The sequence below is a fragment of the Ovis aries genome, chromosome 17 (genome assembly GCF_016772045.2).
Source record: "Ovis aries strain OAR_USU_Benz2616 breed Rambouillet chromosome 17, ARS-UI_Ramb_v3.0, whole genome shotgun sequence".
Taxonomy (NCBI): Eukaryota; Metazoa; Chordata; class Mammalia; order Artiodactyla; family Bovidae; genus Ovis; species Ovis aries.
This window is the reverse complement of record NC_056070.1, coordinates 30,151,639-30,170,751: the sequence shown is the minus strand read 5'-3', so window position 1 is coordinate 30,170,751 and position 19,113 is coordinate 30,151,639. Positions and strand designations below refer to the sequence as shown.

General features: G+C 36.8%; 1 protein-coding gene across 1 annotated transcript in view; it reads left to right on the top strand.

The window, feature by feature from the left end:
* Nucleotides 1-19,113, top strand: part of INTU (inturned planar cell polarity protein) — an 80,520-nt gene that overhangs the window by 41,379 nt on the left and 20,028 nt on the right. Inside the window, exons 6-9 of the mRNA XM_004017263.5 lie at nucleotides 1,104-1,193; nucleotides 4,167-4,244; nucleotides 7,362-7,551; nucleotides 11,391-11,444. Coding sequence (XP_004017312.3) covers nucleotides 1,104-1,193; nucleotides 4,167-4,244; nucleotides 7,362-7,551; nucleotides 11,391-11,444 — 412 coding nt within the window. The remainder of the gene's footprint in view (nucleotides 1-1,103; nucleotides 1,194-4,166; nucleotides 4,245-7,361; nucleotides 7,552-11,390; nucleotides 11,445-19,113) is intronic.

Genomic DNA, 19,113 nt, shown 5'->3' with positions numbered 1-19,113 from the left:
CCTGGGAAATCCTATACACAGAGGAGCCTGGCAGGCTACAGTCCATGGGTTGCAGAGTTGGACAAGACTTAGCAACTAAACTATCATCAGATGTGGAAAACTAAATATATATAGGAAAAACTTTTTTGAAAGAGTATGAAGATTATTATTATTTCAGGGATGCCTTAGCAACATGTGTCTTTTGTTGCATACAGTTTTAAAACTATAGTAAAATTAATTATGACTATAATCTAATATTTGTCTAAAAGTACATGCATTTTTTAAACCTTATTAAGGCAAAACTAATATCCTTTTAAAAATCTCATATACTGATCTACTATAGTATAGAAAGTACACTATGTCCTGGGATGCAATAGATAAAGATTGATGGACATATTTTAATTTCAAAGAAAACACCTTCTCACCACCTCCCCACACTATAAGATTGAATCATATTATGTTTCCATAGTTTATTGTTGTATCTCTCTTTAGAACACATTGTTTTCCAAATTAATTGAAATATAATTGAAGTAGAGTAAATGGCACATATGTAAACTGTATAATTTGATCGTTTTTGACATTGGTATAGACCCTGAAACCATCACCATCATGAATATATCTATTACTCCAAATGTTTCCTTGAGAATACGTTTAAATCTGACAACATTTTGGTTACTTATTTACGTGTTCTGTACTAAGTGATCATGTTTTGAGCCTGGGACTACATCTTCCTTCTTTGTAATCTCTTTTAGTAAATTAGTTTCATAAATAGATAATCAGTAAAAATTTGTTGACACACTGAGATGGAAGCTTTCTTCTTTAAAAAAATGTGTATATAGTCAATTAATGTTAGCAAAAGTGTTTCAGTAGTTTTTTGCTATAATGAGTCTACTTTTGTTTGACCAGGTTTTTGTGAGCTTTTTGAAGTATGTATTTTAGAATATGCTTATGTTGTACAATTCCTTGCCTTTTCTGTGTGGCAATTAGGTATATGCCAAGAAATTTGCTTATTAACCATGTAGTTCTTAAATCATACCATATGTAATCTTTTCTAAATGACTGTTTATAATTTTATGACATTTAAAGATATTCTTAATTTCATTTTGACTCTGTTTTTTCCTTAGCTCATCCCTTCTTTTAAATGGAAAACAAATTCATATAGCTTATTGGAAAGAAACTGACAAGCTGTTATTAATTGGCCTGCCTGCCGAGGAGTAAGTTGGGATTTTTGTTTACCTTACATTCGTTTTTAAAATACTGCTGATAAAGTCTGTTTCATTAAAATGAGACATTTTTGTCAAAAGGTCAATTGAGGAAGTTTTACAATTGAAAGGTTTGCTGCACTGGTTTAATGGCTACCTGTGTTCATTTGGTATGAAGGGTGCAGCAAGGTACCAGGACAGCCCACCTAGATTAATTAGCAAGGCCGTCAATACCATTTCCTCTAAGATGCGACCAGTACAGAGGTGGCTGAGATCAGCTTGTCCTCTGCTCAGACTTTTGACGGTATCATGGTTTGGATTTTGCATGTTTACAGTTTTTGTTCTTTTTCCTGTTGGTGATTTTGGAGAATTAAAGGTCAGCAGAAAGATGTTTTGCCTTGATGTTGAGTATCTTTGATGAAATAATGAATATTTAACTTTAAAATGATTTCTTTAATGGTATGTCTTATCACAGTCCCCTTCTTAACTTTTTTGTAAGTATTCTGAAATATTTCCTATTTTAATAGTTGGCTATAAGAGCAGGCTGACATTTATCTATATATGTGTTAGAAGTGAGTTACTAAATCCAGCCCACACTCAAAAGCAACAGTATCAAACAATGTGTGGACTTGTTTCAACACCACAAACAGGAACTCCAGAGGAGGCTGCAGTGAAAAATATTAAAATGATTGTGTTTTAAAAAGGTCTTTAATTTTGGACAGAAAGAGAATCAAAAATGTTCATATGATAGGATAGTGGTACTGTTACATGATGGTTCTCTTTAACCAGCTAACGTGCATTTTTCAGGCTTCCCAGGTGGTGCTAGTGGTAAAGAACCCGTCTGCCAATGCAGGAGACATAATAGACGCGAATTCAGTCCCTAGGTCGGGAAGATCCCTTGGAGAAGGGCACGGCAACCCACTCCAGTATTCTTGCCTGGAGAATCCCATCAATAGAGGAGCCCAGCAGGCTACACTCTATAGGGTCACAAAGAGTCAGACACGACTGAAGTGACTTAGGATGCATGTGCATTTTTCTGTCTGAAAAAGGACTATAATGAACCCTGCTAGGAGACTGCCCTATGCCATGGGTTGTATAATGAAAAATTGAGTTGTTTTTACAGTATCAGTTCAGTTCAGTCGCTCAGTCGTGTCCGACTCTTGGCGACCCCATGAATTGCAGCACACCAGGCCTCCCTGTCTATCACCAACTCCTGGAGTTTACCCAGACTGATGTCCATAGAGTCGGTGATGCCATCCAACCATCTCATCCTCTGTCGTCCCCTTCTCCCGCCCCCAATCCCTCCCAGCATCAGAGTTTTTTCCAATGAGTCAACTCTTCACATGAGGTTTCACAGTATGGGTTTATACAGATTGGAGAATATCCAGAATAAGATGCTTTACAGTGCAGTGGCAGGTAAAAGGCAGGGTAGTGCCTTTAGACTTTTGTAGTAGCCCAAAAGGCAAAAGATACAGATAATACAGTGGTAAGATAAGGTCGTGTGGGCAGTTAGAGAGCAAAGAGGAAGGCCCAGCTAAAGAACTGGGCAGAGGCTGCTCTCCCACATTCTGATGTCACCATGTGATGCCACCAGTCACATTTAGTCAGCTAGAGACAGAGTCCACAGGTTTTGCCCTGAAGCCAAAAAAGGACTGTCACTGCTGAGCTCTGGATCAAGGTTTTGCTCGATAAGGAGATTATGCTCTAGCCATTTTCTCAGTCTTTATTACTGGGGTGGGGCTGGGGAGGGGGCCTCTCCTAAATTCTTATGTCATTTCCTTCCTAGAGAACTTGGCTTGTTAAGTTAGAATGAATTGGAAGGTCCTCCTCCTTCTCTAACCCGAGCTTCAAGTCGGAAATAGTCCCAGCCACCTCTTCACCCAGCTGTCTTATTGCTCATATCAACCGCTCTGTAGCAGACTTTTTCCTTGTTTCATCTTGTTTCACATGACTGTGAAAGGTAGTTATTATTGTTCTCATTTGTTCTGGTTGGGAAGTAGAGTATTGAGAGATCATGCTCAAGCGCCTCCTCAGTGTCAGTTTGTACATCTCTGTATCTCCAACATCATGCATGTGGTTTGTAATTGAACTGGCGTCCCTGGGATTTTTTTCCCTGTGTGTCTTAATGCCACCGTCTGTATGTTTCTTTCTTCATCACTATATCTTTTACAGTCAGGATGAGAAAAGCATTGGCCCACAGAGGACAGAGTGGGGCATATACTCCAGTAGTAACGTGTGTTTTCTCGGTGGGGAGATCATCTTACTGTGATGGCTGCAGGGAATGCTGAGGACATAACCAGGAAGACAGTGTAAGGTAGTAGAGAGAGTAACTTTGGAGCCCACCAGCAGGTTCTGCTCCCTGGGTTTCCTTGCAGAAGTTACTTCTTAAACCTCAGTTTACCCATTGATGTAATGGCAATAATAAGACCTGCTTTGTAAAATTCCTACAAGGATTCAATAAGAAAGTGTTAAGTCCATTTCTTTCCTTTCTCCTACTTTCTCTCCTTTCTCCTACTTTCTTTCCTTTCTCTTTCATTAAGGGGTGTCTTTTTGTCACAAGAGTTAGAGGTTCAATTGAGATTTTAGTATTACTGGAAAGTGTCAAGAATTCACATTTCTTTCTATGGGCGCAGATATTACACCAACTTCTTAAACGTATTACTTTTATTGAATCCTCAAAATGAACCTGAGAAGGTTTCGTGATTATGGTCCCGTAGTACATAAAGGAAATTAAATCCTAAAGGGATTAAGTAATTTCCATGTAGATGGTGATATAAAAGTTTGAACTTGACCCATGTTAGTACCCCAAATCTAAACATCAGAGTTTTTAATTATGCAGGAAGCAATCATTTTACACAGCTGTACTCATAGTTAACATACACACTTTTCACATTTTTCATGTATATATATTAAGATCTGCTTCTTTTGTTATGAAATCAATTGTCTATGTTATAAATGAACAGATGTTATTTTGCTTTTTTTTAGAGTACCTCTTCCTCAGCTAAGGAATATGATAGAAGATGTTGCCCAAACCTTAAAATTTATGTATGGTTCCTTAGATAGGTGAGTACTTCTTTGAATTGAATCTCACATTTTAAGTATATGATTCTAAACTACTTTTTGTGCTTAATAGTGTTCTTGGTTGTCAAGTTAGTTGTTTGTTGGTTGGTTGGTTTTCTTATTTTCTCATCCTTCATGTCTGGCTTTTAGTTTACAGCTATAGGCAGTTTTTCATTTGATCTGGTGCTTTTTCTCTTTTGATCTCATAAGTTTTGTGAAATACTGATGTAAGCGCAATTACATTGTGATTTGATATATTTTTGTAGGGGCAAATGTAAGAGCATTTCTTCAGAACAGATACAGAAAAGAGTAAGATTTCAAATAAGTTTTTTGTGTTTTCTTCTGATTATAAGACCACTGTCAAATTACTATACTGTGATATTTTTCCTTAAAAAGTTTTTTAGTAAAAAAACAATAAATAAAAGACAGAATGGAGAAAGTACTCGACTATTTATTTTCATGTATATTCTTCCATATATTGGGTTGGCCAAAAAGTTCGTGTTTTTTTTTTTTTCCCTCAAGATGTTACAGAGAAACCTGAATGAACTTTCTGGCCAACCTAATATTGTCTATATAATATGAATATCCACATTCTTTTTTTACATGTGAGCTCACAGTGTGCATATTTTTCTTCTTGTTTTTTTAACCTTGCAGTATGTGCTACATCTTTCTTGATCTGAAGGAGGAAATTTGAGGCAGTCATTTAACATTTGAACATGTAAAATTATGAGAAGTAGATTTTTTTCTCTTTGGAGGATTGTTGTTAATTCCCAGTACTTCAGAGGGCTAAAATGGTACCTTTAATTTAAAGCCTTAAGAGTATATCAATATAAAAATTCCAAAGACAGTTTATACACTTTTCCAAACCATAGTAGTATCAGCTTTGTTGTCACTGTTCTCAGAGCTGCCTAAAGGAATTTTCTGTGATGATGTCATCTGGAGAAATTGTCTAATTTGCAGTATTTTCCTCCAGAAGCCTCTTAGGAGACACCTTCCTCTCAAATTGAATTACATATTAGCATTTTCCAAATGTGTGAACTACAAAAGGCTGGGCATTCATATATAGTGCTTTTACCTTTTACTAGTAAGAAAAATGTTAGCCAATGAAAGTAAGGACTCTTATGGTGGTTATAAACTACCTCCTTAAATTTATACTAGATGAGCAAATATTGCTATGCCTTGCCCTAACTGAATCTCTATTTTCAAAAACTAGAGATGATCAAAGATTAAATTCCTGTAATGAATTCTGTATATGAAGATAAAGCAGTTGGAGTTGTTCTATAAATTCCAATGAAGTAGGTTGAGGACAAAGGGACTCTTGATTTCTCTGAATTTCATTTTGATATTAAGCTTCCATCTCCAAGTTGTCAGCAAATTTAAGCAGTTTTTTCCTTACCCAAGTTAGAATTTGAAAGGCAAACTAAAATAATAAATGTCAAGATCCACTGAGTTTTTGAAACCAAGAAGCAGTATGGATCCATGATATTAATAGTCATTTTGCAATAATTTTTAATCACGTTTTCTGATTATGAAAGATATTAAAGGCCCATTGTGAAAAATTATGAAATGACTAAAACGTCCAAAACTTAAATTATCATTTGTAAGTTGTGAGCTGGTTAGTCCTCTGTGACAGAAAACTGATTATACCTTTACAAAGTGTAATGTTGTGATCAAATTAAAGATATGTTTCCTTCATCATTCCCAGCCAATCCATCAGCAAGTCCTAATTAACCTGTCTCCAAAACAAATCTCAAATCCATCCATTGCTCTCCATCTTCACTATTAACCCTGTCCAACTACCGCTGCGGCTCATTACTACAGTAACTTCCTGATTACTTTGCCTCCATTCTTGCCTCTTTAATTTCCAAAGTTAGAATGATCTTTCTACATTATTATGTGGCTCCCACATACCTTTCTGATTTCAGGTCTCAATCCCCACCGCCTTTCTGTACTGTTCTGCAGGCATCCTGATCAAGCCTGTTCCCACCCCGGCTTTTGTACTCTTCCATCTCACTAGACCCTCTTGACATCAGGACCTCAGCTTAAATGCCCTGTTCCTTCTCAGAGATCCTTCCCTAACCATTTGATTTAAAATAGCCAGCCAGTACCTCACCCATTCAGTCTTATTCTCTGCTTAGTCCTTTGTACAAGTTCATGTTTTTACTTTTTGATCATTTATCATCATTCTCCAATAGAATGGGAGCTCCAGGGGAGTAGAGACTTTGTCTTTTGTCTATTTTTATTGCTGTACCTCCATGCATGAGAATAGTGCGTGAAACACAGTAGACACTCAAGTAATTAGCTGAATGAATCAGTGAATATTATTCTGATATATTAATGGTGTGTGTATATATATACATATATATCAGTTATTGTGTTATCCAGTAGTTTATACCACTGAGTGGTTGTAGGTAATGCTATACTACTTTTACATCACTGAAACCAGGGTTTTGTTTTGTTTTTTTTTTTTTTAGTTTTTAAATAGCTGTGCCTTCATTAGCAAAGAGGGGAGGAAATAACTTAGACTAATCATGTGTTTACTGTATACCAGTAAGTAATAGGCATAATAAGTACTTACTCTATACTAGGTACTTTTCACGAGAGTTAGATTGTATTATCCCTGCTTTTACATTTGGGAACAAAAGTTCAGAGAAAGGTTAGATGATTTTCCTGAGAGATCTACCTAGTGAAAAGCAGTGAGTTCAGTCAGGTCTGTTCTAGAAGCTCAGAATCTTTTTGTTATCCTATGCTGACTGAAAGATATTGGGAGTTGTAAATGGTTGAGAAATAATCAAAAGTGAAAGCAACTTACATTTTTTGCCAAAAGGGTACTTCAGCCCATTCTGTTTTAGATACACCACTTGTGTTAGCCCTGTGGTTTTCCCATAGTACCATCTGCCCAGTGCATTTGAGAATAAAGTCTTAGGGTAAAAAATATTGACAGGGTGACTTTCTTAATATACTCCATCAGTAACATTATGGCTATTAATTCTTATTAAGAAGGGAGGAGTAAGGAAGAGAACCTATGTAGCTGGGCAAGATCCAGTCCCTTTGGGATTGTACAAGCGATGACCACCATTTCCATGTGTTGTTCTAACATTACAGCTCTTGTTTTTTCAGTGCCTTCTGCCAGGCTGAGAATGTTCCTCGTTTGGACCATTTTTTCAGCTTGTTTTTCCAAAGAGCACTTCAGCCCACTAAACTACATTCAAGTGCCAGTCCCAGCACACAGCAGTATGATGCTTCCAGTGCAGTACTTTTAGACAATCTCCCTGGAGTTCGGTGGCTCACACTTCCCCAGGAAATTAAGGTACTCTTAGGTGTCATAAATAAGAATCAGAGCCAGTTGCCTTATAATTCTTTATTTTCCCTTTTTTTTTCTCCCCCATAGGCTTTTTGTTATTTTCAGGATTGTGGGTAAGAGTTAAAAGGGCAACTAGTTGATATGGTAGGAGGTCCAGTGCAGTGAACTTTTTCTAAATAAAAATTAGTTCTCTCATCTTACTTTAACATTCAGGCTTTGTTCAAACTTGGAATACTTTTTGGAAATCATAATTATATGTGTGTCTTACTTTTTAATTATGTGGTTTTGATTTTATAATGCCGGGTCATTGAGTTAAGTGGATGAAATGATTGGCTAACAAATATTCTTAACTAAAATACAAACTCCACGAATAATACCAAAATCTTTGTTTATATGAGCATCTGTAATTACCCTTAGCCTTGTCCCATAGATAGCTCACCCAAAGGTAATCTTCATGAGGGTTATCAATGTGATTTTAGTCATTTCTAGATCCAGAATAACTACGGATTGAAATGACTGAATGACTGAAGACTCACTTCAAACATATTCATAAACAGCAGTATATTTAGCCACAGCATTTGTAACAGTATTAATGAGGCACCATGCCATAGCAGTTCCTTGTCCATGAAGAAACTCAAGCTATGTTGTAGTAAAATCCCAATTCAAGATTCTTCTCTTCATGGAATTCTATATGATCAAATAATTATGCCTTTTGACAGTTTAATAATAATTTAAACTGATATATCAGTCTCTTTACTCAGTTTTCTCATCTGTAAAATGGGAACAATAATAGTATCTACTTCATAAAGAAGTTATAATACATAAAATGCTTAAGAGCCATGCCTTGCACATTGTTGTAATTATAGTTGTGAAAGTAGTAGTATATATCGTATAACTGGAGGGAGTTGAGGGGTTAGAGCATCTTTAAAGGAAACTTTACCTTCTGATATTCTTTTTTTGTCCTTGCCTCTATCAACTACCTCCTGCTGCATTTTTTTATCTGAGGCCAATGATTATAATTTTCCTAAATCATTTCCATACTGAAAAGTATGAAATATAGAATTCTACTCCCATGAATAAGAGACAGAGTTTAATTAGATAACCTTACATTTAATATAGAAAGACCCTGGTTCCAAAGTCTGCCTCATGTCCATTCTGGGGTCTTTTTCCTTCTGAAAGACACAAGACCCATTGTCAGAGGCGCTAACATCTCTTTCCTAGAGTAGGAAATGGCAACCCACTCCAGTTTTCTTTCCTGGAAAATTCCATAGACAGAGAAGCCTGGTGGACTGTGGTCCACGGAGTTGCAAAGAGTCAGACACCACTGAGCAGTTAAGCACACACACCATCATCTCATGAGTTTTGCTCAAGTTCTTTCCCCTAAGACTCTCTTCACTTAAAGAAATGTTTTCTCCGCAAAGTATATAGTCTCTTCTGTGAGAGTAGAGATATAAGACTAAATGTTTTGGGGGGCAGTGTCTTTAGACTTTGGATATATTAAGATTAAATATTTTCCTTCTAAGAAGTTTAAGACATTTAAAAATACAGCCTATTTCAGTCTTATAAATTCCATGTGAAGGCTTCTTTCTGTATTCAGATTTCTCTTTTATTGACATTATTCCCCTTAGCATATATTTGATTAAAAGGACTATATACTTTTTAAAAATATACTAATTTTTAATTGAAGGATAATTGCTTCACAGTTGTGTTGGTTTCTGCACACATCAACATCAATCAGCCACAGGCATACACATGTCCCCTCCCTCCACCCCCCCCCACCTTGTATACTTTATTTTTAACAGCCTAAGACAATATCACACTGAGAAATCACCATGTGAACTGATGTATATTCTGTAATCTTTTGACTCAAATCATACCTGTTGCTTTATCTCACCAGAGCTTTGGCTGTACTTGTACTTTCTGAGTCTGACATTTCTATATGGAGGTCAGCCTTTACTGTGCCAAGTACTCAGATGTGTGCTGTGCTCTGGGAATCCAGAAAAGTCCTTTGGATGCTCACAGTGTAGTTGGGTAGGTGGAACTTGTACACGGGAAACAAAGGATATAGCTGAGACGTTTTCACATTTTGTAGTATGGTTAAGAGAATTAAGAATAATATTTTTGGAAAGAGATAGATACTCTCTGATAAAGTGATCTAAAAGTCTCTGATGAATGTAAGGTTTTAAATACATGGTAATCCTTGAAGTTTTTGTTTTTGTTTTATCAGCAGACTCAAAGAACTCAAAAGCTTTGCTTTTCCCTTTGAGATTTCTTACTGTGATTAAAAATAGTAGGATTTATTGACTATATATATTCCAATGGAAAATAGTAAGAAATTTTGTGCCTTGAGAAATTTAGTTAAAAACATATAGGTGTGTGAGGTAATTTGTACCTGATAAATTTTAGGTGGGAATAATTGCTTTTAAGTTGGAGAAAAATATACTTGTTCTGAGTTTAGTATATGGTGAGGTTGCACTTTAGTTTTCTTTCCCAGGTGTTTGAGAATTTCCTTATTTTGTATGTCAGACTTAAAAAAAATTTTTTTTCCCTAAGATACATTGGAATAATTAAGAGAAAAGATATTTTACTTTTTCTCTTAAGGAGTATGAAGTAACCTTGTGTTTTAGCCTATAGAGTTCAGTAGCAGGAATAGCAACCTGTTTAACATTTCTGTGATTAGAAATCTTAAGTAGGTAATTTTCTTTTTGTCCTATAGTTTTTCACAACAGAAACTATAGCCACAAAAAGGAGAACATGAAGTATTTGCTAGATGCAGAAAAATGTGGGTCACAAATGAGTAATAAGTCACACTGTGTGAAAAGCATTGAGAGGCATGACTAATGTTTCCAAAGCTTCTGTCATCTCAGTAAGACACAGTTTGTGAAATGGTCCTGCAGAGAGTGCCCTTGGCCTTTAAAAAAAATAAAAAACAAGGATTATTTTTCACAAATACCATACATGCTACAAACTTTAACTATCAATAGTTTTCAGTTTATATATATGCATTACAGATTAAACCTCAGATTAAATATATTCTGCCTTAAAATTTTGAATGCTTCAGGGAAGGACAAATACATGAAAGAGTTCAGGCAAATTCCATAGGAACAGAAGCTAAATCCTAAGTAAGAGATTTTTCTAATAACTCTGTAGGGTGGTTAAACTGTGCCAGGTTCCAGGGGAACACTTGCTTTCATGATTTAATCCATGAATAAAGATTAACAGTCTTTTTATACAAAAGAATTTAAAGGCAAGAGACAGGGAAGAATGTTGATATTTTCCAAGATCCAACTGTTGAGAAATATATAGAAAATAGAAAAATAAACAATTCATAATAGATTGGCTATATCAAGATTGATTTATTTTACTCTTAAGATTTTTAATAAGTTAAAAATTTTTCTGACAAAACTGTAAAGCAGCTTTGTAACTTCATAAATTAGTTTGCATTGAATACAAAGTGAAGCCCATTTTGCAGTAATGAAGATGTAAGTGAAAAATGCCTGTATGTTAAAATACACTGATTTTATTTTTGTAATTGCAAAGCTTAAAAAGCAAGATGTTCCATTTTGGGACATTCTTTAAATAACACAAAGGAGAGAGAGATATTTATTTACTTCTTCAAGTAATTATTGGAGGAGGAAATGGCAACCCCCTCCATTATTCTTGCCTGGAGAATCACATGGACAGAGGAGCCTGGTGGCTACAGTCCATGGGTTCGCAAAGAGTCAGACACGACTGAAGCAACTTAGCACACACAAGTAATTAAGCACTTTTATATGGCCAGTACTAAAAACTAAGTAATATAAATTAAATGTTTGTGTTACAGTTTTTTTTTTTTCCCCATATAGCTGGAATTAGACACGGCATTGAGTGACTTGGAGGCCGCAGACTTTGCAGAACTGGTAAGAGAAGCAGTGGATTTTAGGAAAAGTTCATTGTTTATTTCTTATTTTGTAAATCAGTCATTATTCTAAGTATTTTCCAAGGAGGCATGTAATAATTATATGTAGTATCATTTATAACTGGGCTTTGAAAGAAAGACCATACATGTTATATTGATCGGTAGTATGTTTTTTAATCATTTAATATATATATTTTTTTTTTCTAGCTCTGTCTAGTGAAATATATTTCCTAGCTCTGTCCACTAGAACATCACTAGCACCCAGGCCATTGTATGTAAATAATATTTTTCACTTAAGGCAACCAAGACTACTATGAGAAATGGCTGAATCCAGATTTAGGGCTGAAAATGTACAAGATAAACTTGGCAACATCTTGTTATATCAGACATCCAGGAAGCTTTCAAAAATTACTAGGTTTAATTTAAGGTTCAAGTAATTAGGAGACAACTTGAAGAGGCTCCCACTTGAACATCTATAAGGATAATAACTACACTGGATTGAAACACATCAGATATATCTAAGTCTATGAGTTCATAATGGTACTAAAGAAAACAGAAAGTTATTGGTCAACTTTGGAGAATACTAAGGAACCCATCCAATACTGTGAAATAGTAATTAGGGAGAAAGAATCTAACACTGATCTCCTTTCCTGTCTAAACCACACCTCAAGGTTACCAAATAGAGATGAGGGGAATTACTCTTTACAGTCAGTCAGTTCAGTCACTCAGTCATGTCCGACTCTTTGCAACTCCATGGACTGCAGCACGCCAGGCTTCCCTGTCCATCACCAACTCCTGGAGCTTGCTCAAACTCATGTCCATTGAGTCAGTGATGCCATCAACCATCTCATCCTCTGTCGTCCCCTTCTCCTGCCTTCAATCTTTCCCAGCATCAGGGTCTTTTCCAGTGAGTCAGCTCTTCGCATCAGGTGGCCAAAGTATTGGCACTTCAGCATCAGTCCTTCCAATGAATAGTCAGGATTGATTTCCTTTAGGATTGACTGGTTAGATCTCCTTGCAGTTCAAAGGACTCTCAAGAGTCTTCTCCAACACCACAGTTCCAAAGCATCAGTTCTTCAGCAGTCAGCTTTCTTTATGGTCCAACTCTCACATCCATACATGACTACTAGAAAAAACCATAGCTTTGACCTTCATCAGCAAAGTAATGTCTCTGCTTTTTATTGTGCTGTCTAGGTTTGTCATAGCTTTTCTTCCAAGGAGCAAATAAATGTCTTAATTTCATGGCTGCAGTCACCATCTGCAGTGATTTTGGAGCCCCCAAAAGTAAAGTCTGTCAATGTTTTCATTGTTTCCCCACCTATTTGCCGGGAAGTGATGGGACCAGATGCCATAATCTTAGTTTTCTGAATGTTGAGGTTTAAGCCAACTTTTTCACTCTCCTCTTGCATTTCTTTCATCAAGAGGCTCTTCGGTTCTTTTTCGCTTTCTGCCAAAAGGGTGGTGTTATCTGCATATCCAACGTTATTGATATTTCTCCTAGCAATCTTGATTCCAGCTTGTGCTTCATTCAGCCCTGCATTTTGCATGATGTACTCTGCATATAAGTTAAATAAGCAGGGTGACAGTATACAGTCTTGAAGTACTCCTTTCCTGATATGGAACTAGTCTGTTGTTCCATGTCTAGTTCTAACTGTTGATTCTTGACCTGCATACAGATTTCTCAGGAGGCAGGTAAGGTGGTCAGGTATTCCCATCTCTTTCAGAATTTTCCACAGTTTATTGTGATCCACACAGTCAAAGGCTTTGGCATAGTCAATAAAGCAGTACATGTTTTTCTGGAACTCTCTTGCTTTTTATATGATCCAAAGGATGTTGGCAATTTGATCTCTGATTCCTCTGCCTTTTCTAAATTCAGCTTAAACATCTGGAAGTTCTCTTTACAGAATTGGTCTGTCTAACAGATCAAGCAAGAATGACAGAATTGGAATGTCATTTTCAGTGAGTTAAAAGATCTAAGCAGTGATCGGCTGTAGCTGTTAACATCACAAAAAGAAAGTCAGCCAGATAGTATATGGTTCCTGTTGGAAGCACACAAACCACCTATAAAATATACTCAATCACACCTCAAGGTCTGACTACCAATTTGTAGAAAATACAGGGGAAGAGGGGCATGTTAGATGACCCCATTAGGAGGAGGGGGATTGCTGTCAGCAAAATTCAGACTAGGAAACACAACAGGATGGTTTCTTCAACAAGTAGATTAGAAGGTGAGGTGTGGGGTAGTAGGGGCATGGGGGTGGCATGCAGTCAGGAGAAATTGAGAGAGAACCTATCAGTTACGAGTGACTCAAGAAACATCAACCAGTGTCAGTATGTGGATCTTACTTGGATTCTGATTCAAACAAACAAAATATATTAAAATGTGTATGAGTCAATCAAGAACACATAAACACAGATAACTGGATATTAGGTGGGAATAATTCTTTAGATGTGGTAATGATATACTGGGTATGTATTTTTTTTTAAGTCCTTCTGTTTTAGAGATGCATTCTAAAGTAGTTACAGATGAAATGATACAACATCTGGAATTGATTTGGAAATAATTCATCAGGGAGAGGGAAGAAGGAGAGAGCTGAAACAACGTTAGCCACATACTGGTCTTTGTTAAAGCTGGCTGGTGATGGGTACCGAGGAGCTAATATATTATTCTATTTTTGTATATGCTAATATTTTCAGTAATGGAAGTTTTTTAAAAGGAAATGAGATGTTAGGCAGTAGAAGCAGTGAGGCTGGGTCATTCTTTAGCAGATTGCTATTGAAAGTGGGGAGAGGTGGTTCACTTGAAAGGTGGCTTAGTCTTAGCTAAGATCCAGAGCAAATGGAAGGGTATTTTGTTTGTAAAAAGAGTGGAAATTTAAGCAAGGAGAACTGTTTGTAGGGTGTACATTTTTTCGCCAATGGGGGAAAAAATTAACTGGATACTAATCATTAGGAGCAGTTTAGATCCAAAGTATTAAAATGTGTAGGTTTTCAGAACCTAGATTTGTAAGTTTAATTAAAACTCTAACACTTGTTTTCATAGAACATCATTTTAGTGAACAGTGGAACTAACTGGTTAGAAAAAGATCTGTTGGGATTCCTTGTCTACAACATCAAGACACAATACACAAAAGAAAAAAGTTGATAAATTGATAATGTAACATGATACACTTGTTTGGAAAACAGTTTGGAAGTTTCTTAATAAGCTAAACATCTGTACTATGGACATCACCAGATGGTCAGTACCAAAATCAGACTGATTATATTCTTTGCAGCCAAAAATGGAGAAGCTCTATAGAGTCAGCAAAAACAAGACCAGGAGCTGACTATAGCTCAGATCATGAACTCCTTATCACCAAATTTAGACTTACTGAAGAAAGTAGGGAAAACCACTAGACCATTCCGGTATGACATAAATCAAATCCCTTACGATTACACAGTGGAAGTGACAAATAGATTCCAGGGATTATTAGATCTGATAGAGTGCCTGAAGAACTATGGACAGAGGCTTATGACATTGTACAAGAGGCCGTGATCAAGACCATCCCCAAGAAAAAGAAATGCAAAAAGGCAAAATGGTTGTCTGAGGAGGTCTTACAAATAGCTATGAAAAGAAGAGAAGCTAAAGGCAAAGGAGAAAAGATCTACCCATTTGAATGCAGAGTTCCAAAGAACAGCAGGGAGAGATAAAGCCTTCCTAAGTGATCAGTGCAAGAAGTAGAGGAAAGCAATAAATCTCTTCAAGAAAATTAGAGATACCAAGGAAACATTTCATGCAAAGATGGGCACACAATGAAGGACAGAAATGGTATGGACCTAACAGAAGCAGAAGATATTAAGAAGAGGTGGCAAGAATACACAGAAGAACTATATAAAAAAGATCTTCACGACCCAGATAATCACGATGGCATGGTCACTCACCTAGAACCAGACATCCTGGAATGCGAAGTCAAGTGGGCCTTAGGAAGCATCACTATGAACTAAGCTAGTCAAGGTGATAGAATTCCAGTTGAGCTATTTCAAATCCTAAAAGATGATTCTGTGAAAGTGCTGCACTCAATATGACAGCAAATTTGGAAAACTCAGCAGTGGCCACAGGACTGAAAAAGGTCAGTGTTCATTCCAATTCCTAAGAAAGGCAATGCCAAAGAATGCTCAAACTACCACACAATTGCACTCATCTCACATGCTAGCAAAATAATGCTCAAAATTCTCCAAGCGAGGCTTCAACAGTACATGAACCGTGATCTTCCAGATGTTCAAGCTGGTTTTAGAAAAGGCAGAGGAACCAGAGATCAAATTGCAAACATTCGTTGGATCATCAGAAAAGTGAGAGTTCCAGAAAAGCATCTACTTCTGCTTTATTGACTACACCAAAGCCTTTGACTGTGTGGATCATAACAACCTGTGGGAAATGCTTAAAGAGAGAGGAATACCAGACCACCTTACCTACCTCCTGAGAAATCTGTATGCAGGTCAAGAATCAACAGTTAGAACTGGGTATGGAACAACAGACTAGTTCCTAATCAGGAAAGGAGTACCTCAAGACTGTATACTGTCACCCTGCTTATTTAACTTATATGCAGAGTACATCATGCAAAATGCAGGGCTGAATGAAGCACAAGCTGGAATCAAGATTGCCAGGAGAAATATCAATAACCTTGGATATGCAGATGACACCACACTTATGGCAGAAAGCAAAGAACTAAAGAGCCTCTTGATAAAGTGCAAGAGGAGAGTGAAAAAGTTGGCTTAAACCTCAACATTCAGAAAACTAAGATCATGGCATCCGGTCCCATCACTTCATGGCAAACAGATGGGGAAACAATGGAAACAGTGACAGACTTTACTTTTGGGGGCTCCAAAATCACTGCAGATGGTGACTGCAGCCATGAAATTAAAAGACACTTGCTCCTTGGAAGAAAAGTTATGACCAACCTACACAGCTTATGAAAAAGCAGAGACGTTACTTTGCCAACAAAGGTGTGTCTAGTCAAAGCTGTGGTTTTTTCCAGTAGTCATGTATGGATGTGAGAGTTGGACCCATAAAGAAAGCTGAGCGCCAAGGAATTGACGCTTTTCAACTGTGGTGTTGGAGAAGCCTCTTAGAGTCCCTTGGACAGCAAAGAGATCTAACCAGTCCATCCTAAAGGAAATCAATCCTGACTATTCATTGGAAGGACTGATGCTGAGGCTGAAACTCCAATACTTTGGCCACCTGAGGCAAAGAACTGACTCATTGGAAAAGACCCTGATGCTGGGAAAGACTGAAGGCAGGAGAAGGGGACGACAAAGGATGAGATGGTTGGATGGCATCACCGAGTCAACGGACATGAGTTTGAGTAAGCTCTGGAAGTTGGTGATGCACCGAGAGGCCTAGCATGCTGCAGTCCATGGTGTTGGAAAGAGTCAGACACAACTGAGCAACTGAACTCAACTCAACTCATTGCTATCTAACTTCCCAAGAGAAATGCAATCTATGTCAATACAAAGGCCTGTAAACAAATGTTCATAGCAGCTTCATTTTTAATAGTCAAGAGACCATTCAAATAATCAATGTCCATCAACAAAGTATTATATATATATATATATATATATATATATGCGCACTGGAATAATATTCAGCAAAAAAAATTGGCAACAGTGTTGATATAACTGTCCTGTATCTTGATGTTGGTGGTACTTACACATCTGTACACATTTGTCAGAACTGGCAGAATAATTCACAGTTTTATATTAATTTAAAAAAAGAGGGATCTATTCTAAACTTTTTGTGTCCTTAGATATAAGATTTATTGTTATATTTTAATTCTGTGTTCTTTTCTTTAGTGTTTTAAGATTATTATTAAGGTATAATGTATATTAAGTACATTTTTTGTGCCCTTTTATAGTCAGTCCCTTTCCCTACCCCCAGTCCCTGTAACTGCTGATCTGTTTACTGTGCACATGGTTTTTACCTTTTCTGGAATGTCACATAAGTTGAATCACATGGTAAATAATTTGCATCTGACTTTTTTTAATTGGGAAGTTTAAATATTTAGTTTTACAAATATTACATGAGTACATTCTTATGGGGAAATGCAAACAGTAAACATAAACCTAGCATTTTGCTTGACCACTCATATATCAAAACCAGCCCTATTTTCAGAGTTAACCATTGTTATCAGTTGATGTATATTCTTGGTAACCTTGTATTTATGATCTCACATGGAAGTAATTCTGTCTGAAATGTTCAGTGTAGATGATACTGTCATACTGCTAGTAGGAATATAAACTGATGCAACCACTCAGGAAAACAATCTGGCAATATACATTAAAAAATATATATCTTCTGGTATAGGAATTCAACCTCCAGGAGCTTATCAACTAAGGAAAATATCAGGGATGTACAAAGATTTTCTTTCTAAGAATATTCTCCACAGCATTATTTATACCCTGAAAAATTACTGGAAACAAAATACTACATTATGGAATCTGTTCAATAATATTGCCATTGAAATCATGTTTAGAAAACTGTCTACTGACATGAAAAAAATATTCAAGATCATTTTCTGTGGAAAAAGCAGGGTCCAAGACAATAACAACAGAACCAAACAAAACCCAAAAAATACCAGTTGTTGGCAAGGATGTAGAAGAATTGGAAGCCCTGTCCACTGTTGGTGGATATGCAAAGCAGTGCAAATGTTATAAAACACAGCATGGTGGTCTCCACAAAAAAAATAAAAAATAGAACTACCACATGACCCAGCAGTTGATATACTCAAAAGAATTAAGAGACACTTGCAAACCCACGTTCACAGTAGCATCATTCACAACAGCAAAAAGAGAAAGCAACCCGCCTTCACCAACAGATGAACGAGCAGACAGAAATTATGGATGATACATACTGTGAAACATGACTTAGCCCCCCAAAGGAAGTAAATTTTGACATGTGCGTCAACAGGGATGAACCCAGAGGACACCACAACACTAGCACATCACAAAGGCAAACCAAGCCCATCACAAGATAAAATAATGCATGATTTCACCCATTGTTGTTCACTCACTCAGTCGTGTCCAGCTCTTTGTGACTCCATGGATTGTACCCCATCACACTCCTCTGGCCATGGGATTTCCCAGGCAAGAATGTAGGAGATGCCTAAAGTAGTCAGATTCATAAAAACAGAAAGTAGAAGAGTGGATGTCAGGGGCTGGGGGAAGGAAGGGGGATGGAGAGTTGTTTGATAGATACTGAGTTTCAGTTTTGCAAGAGGAAAAAGTTCTGATTTGGTTGCGAACAGTGTGAATTGTGCATAATGCTATTGAGCTGTACATTTAACAGTTATTAAGATAGTAAATTTTATGTATATTTCACCATGTAAAATTTTTAATTAAAATTCTTTCTAAAAGTTTACCTACAGTGAAGCCAAAGAGCTTCCATCCAATGCATGAAAGTGAAAAGTGAAAGTGAAGTCGCTCAGTCGTGTCCGACCCTCAGCGACCCCATGGACTGCAGCCTTCCAGGCTCCTCCATCCATGGGATTTTCCAGGCAAGAGTACTGGAGTGGGGTGCCATTGCCTTCTCCGATACCCTCAAAAAGCTTCTGATAAATGTATTAATACCTCATTCTTAAATGTGAGGACAGTAAAGCATCACAGGAAATATCTTTGACATAAAAGCAGTCAAAACA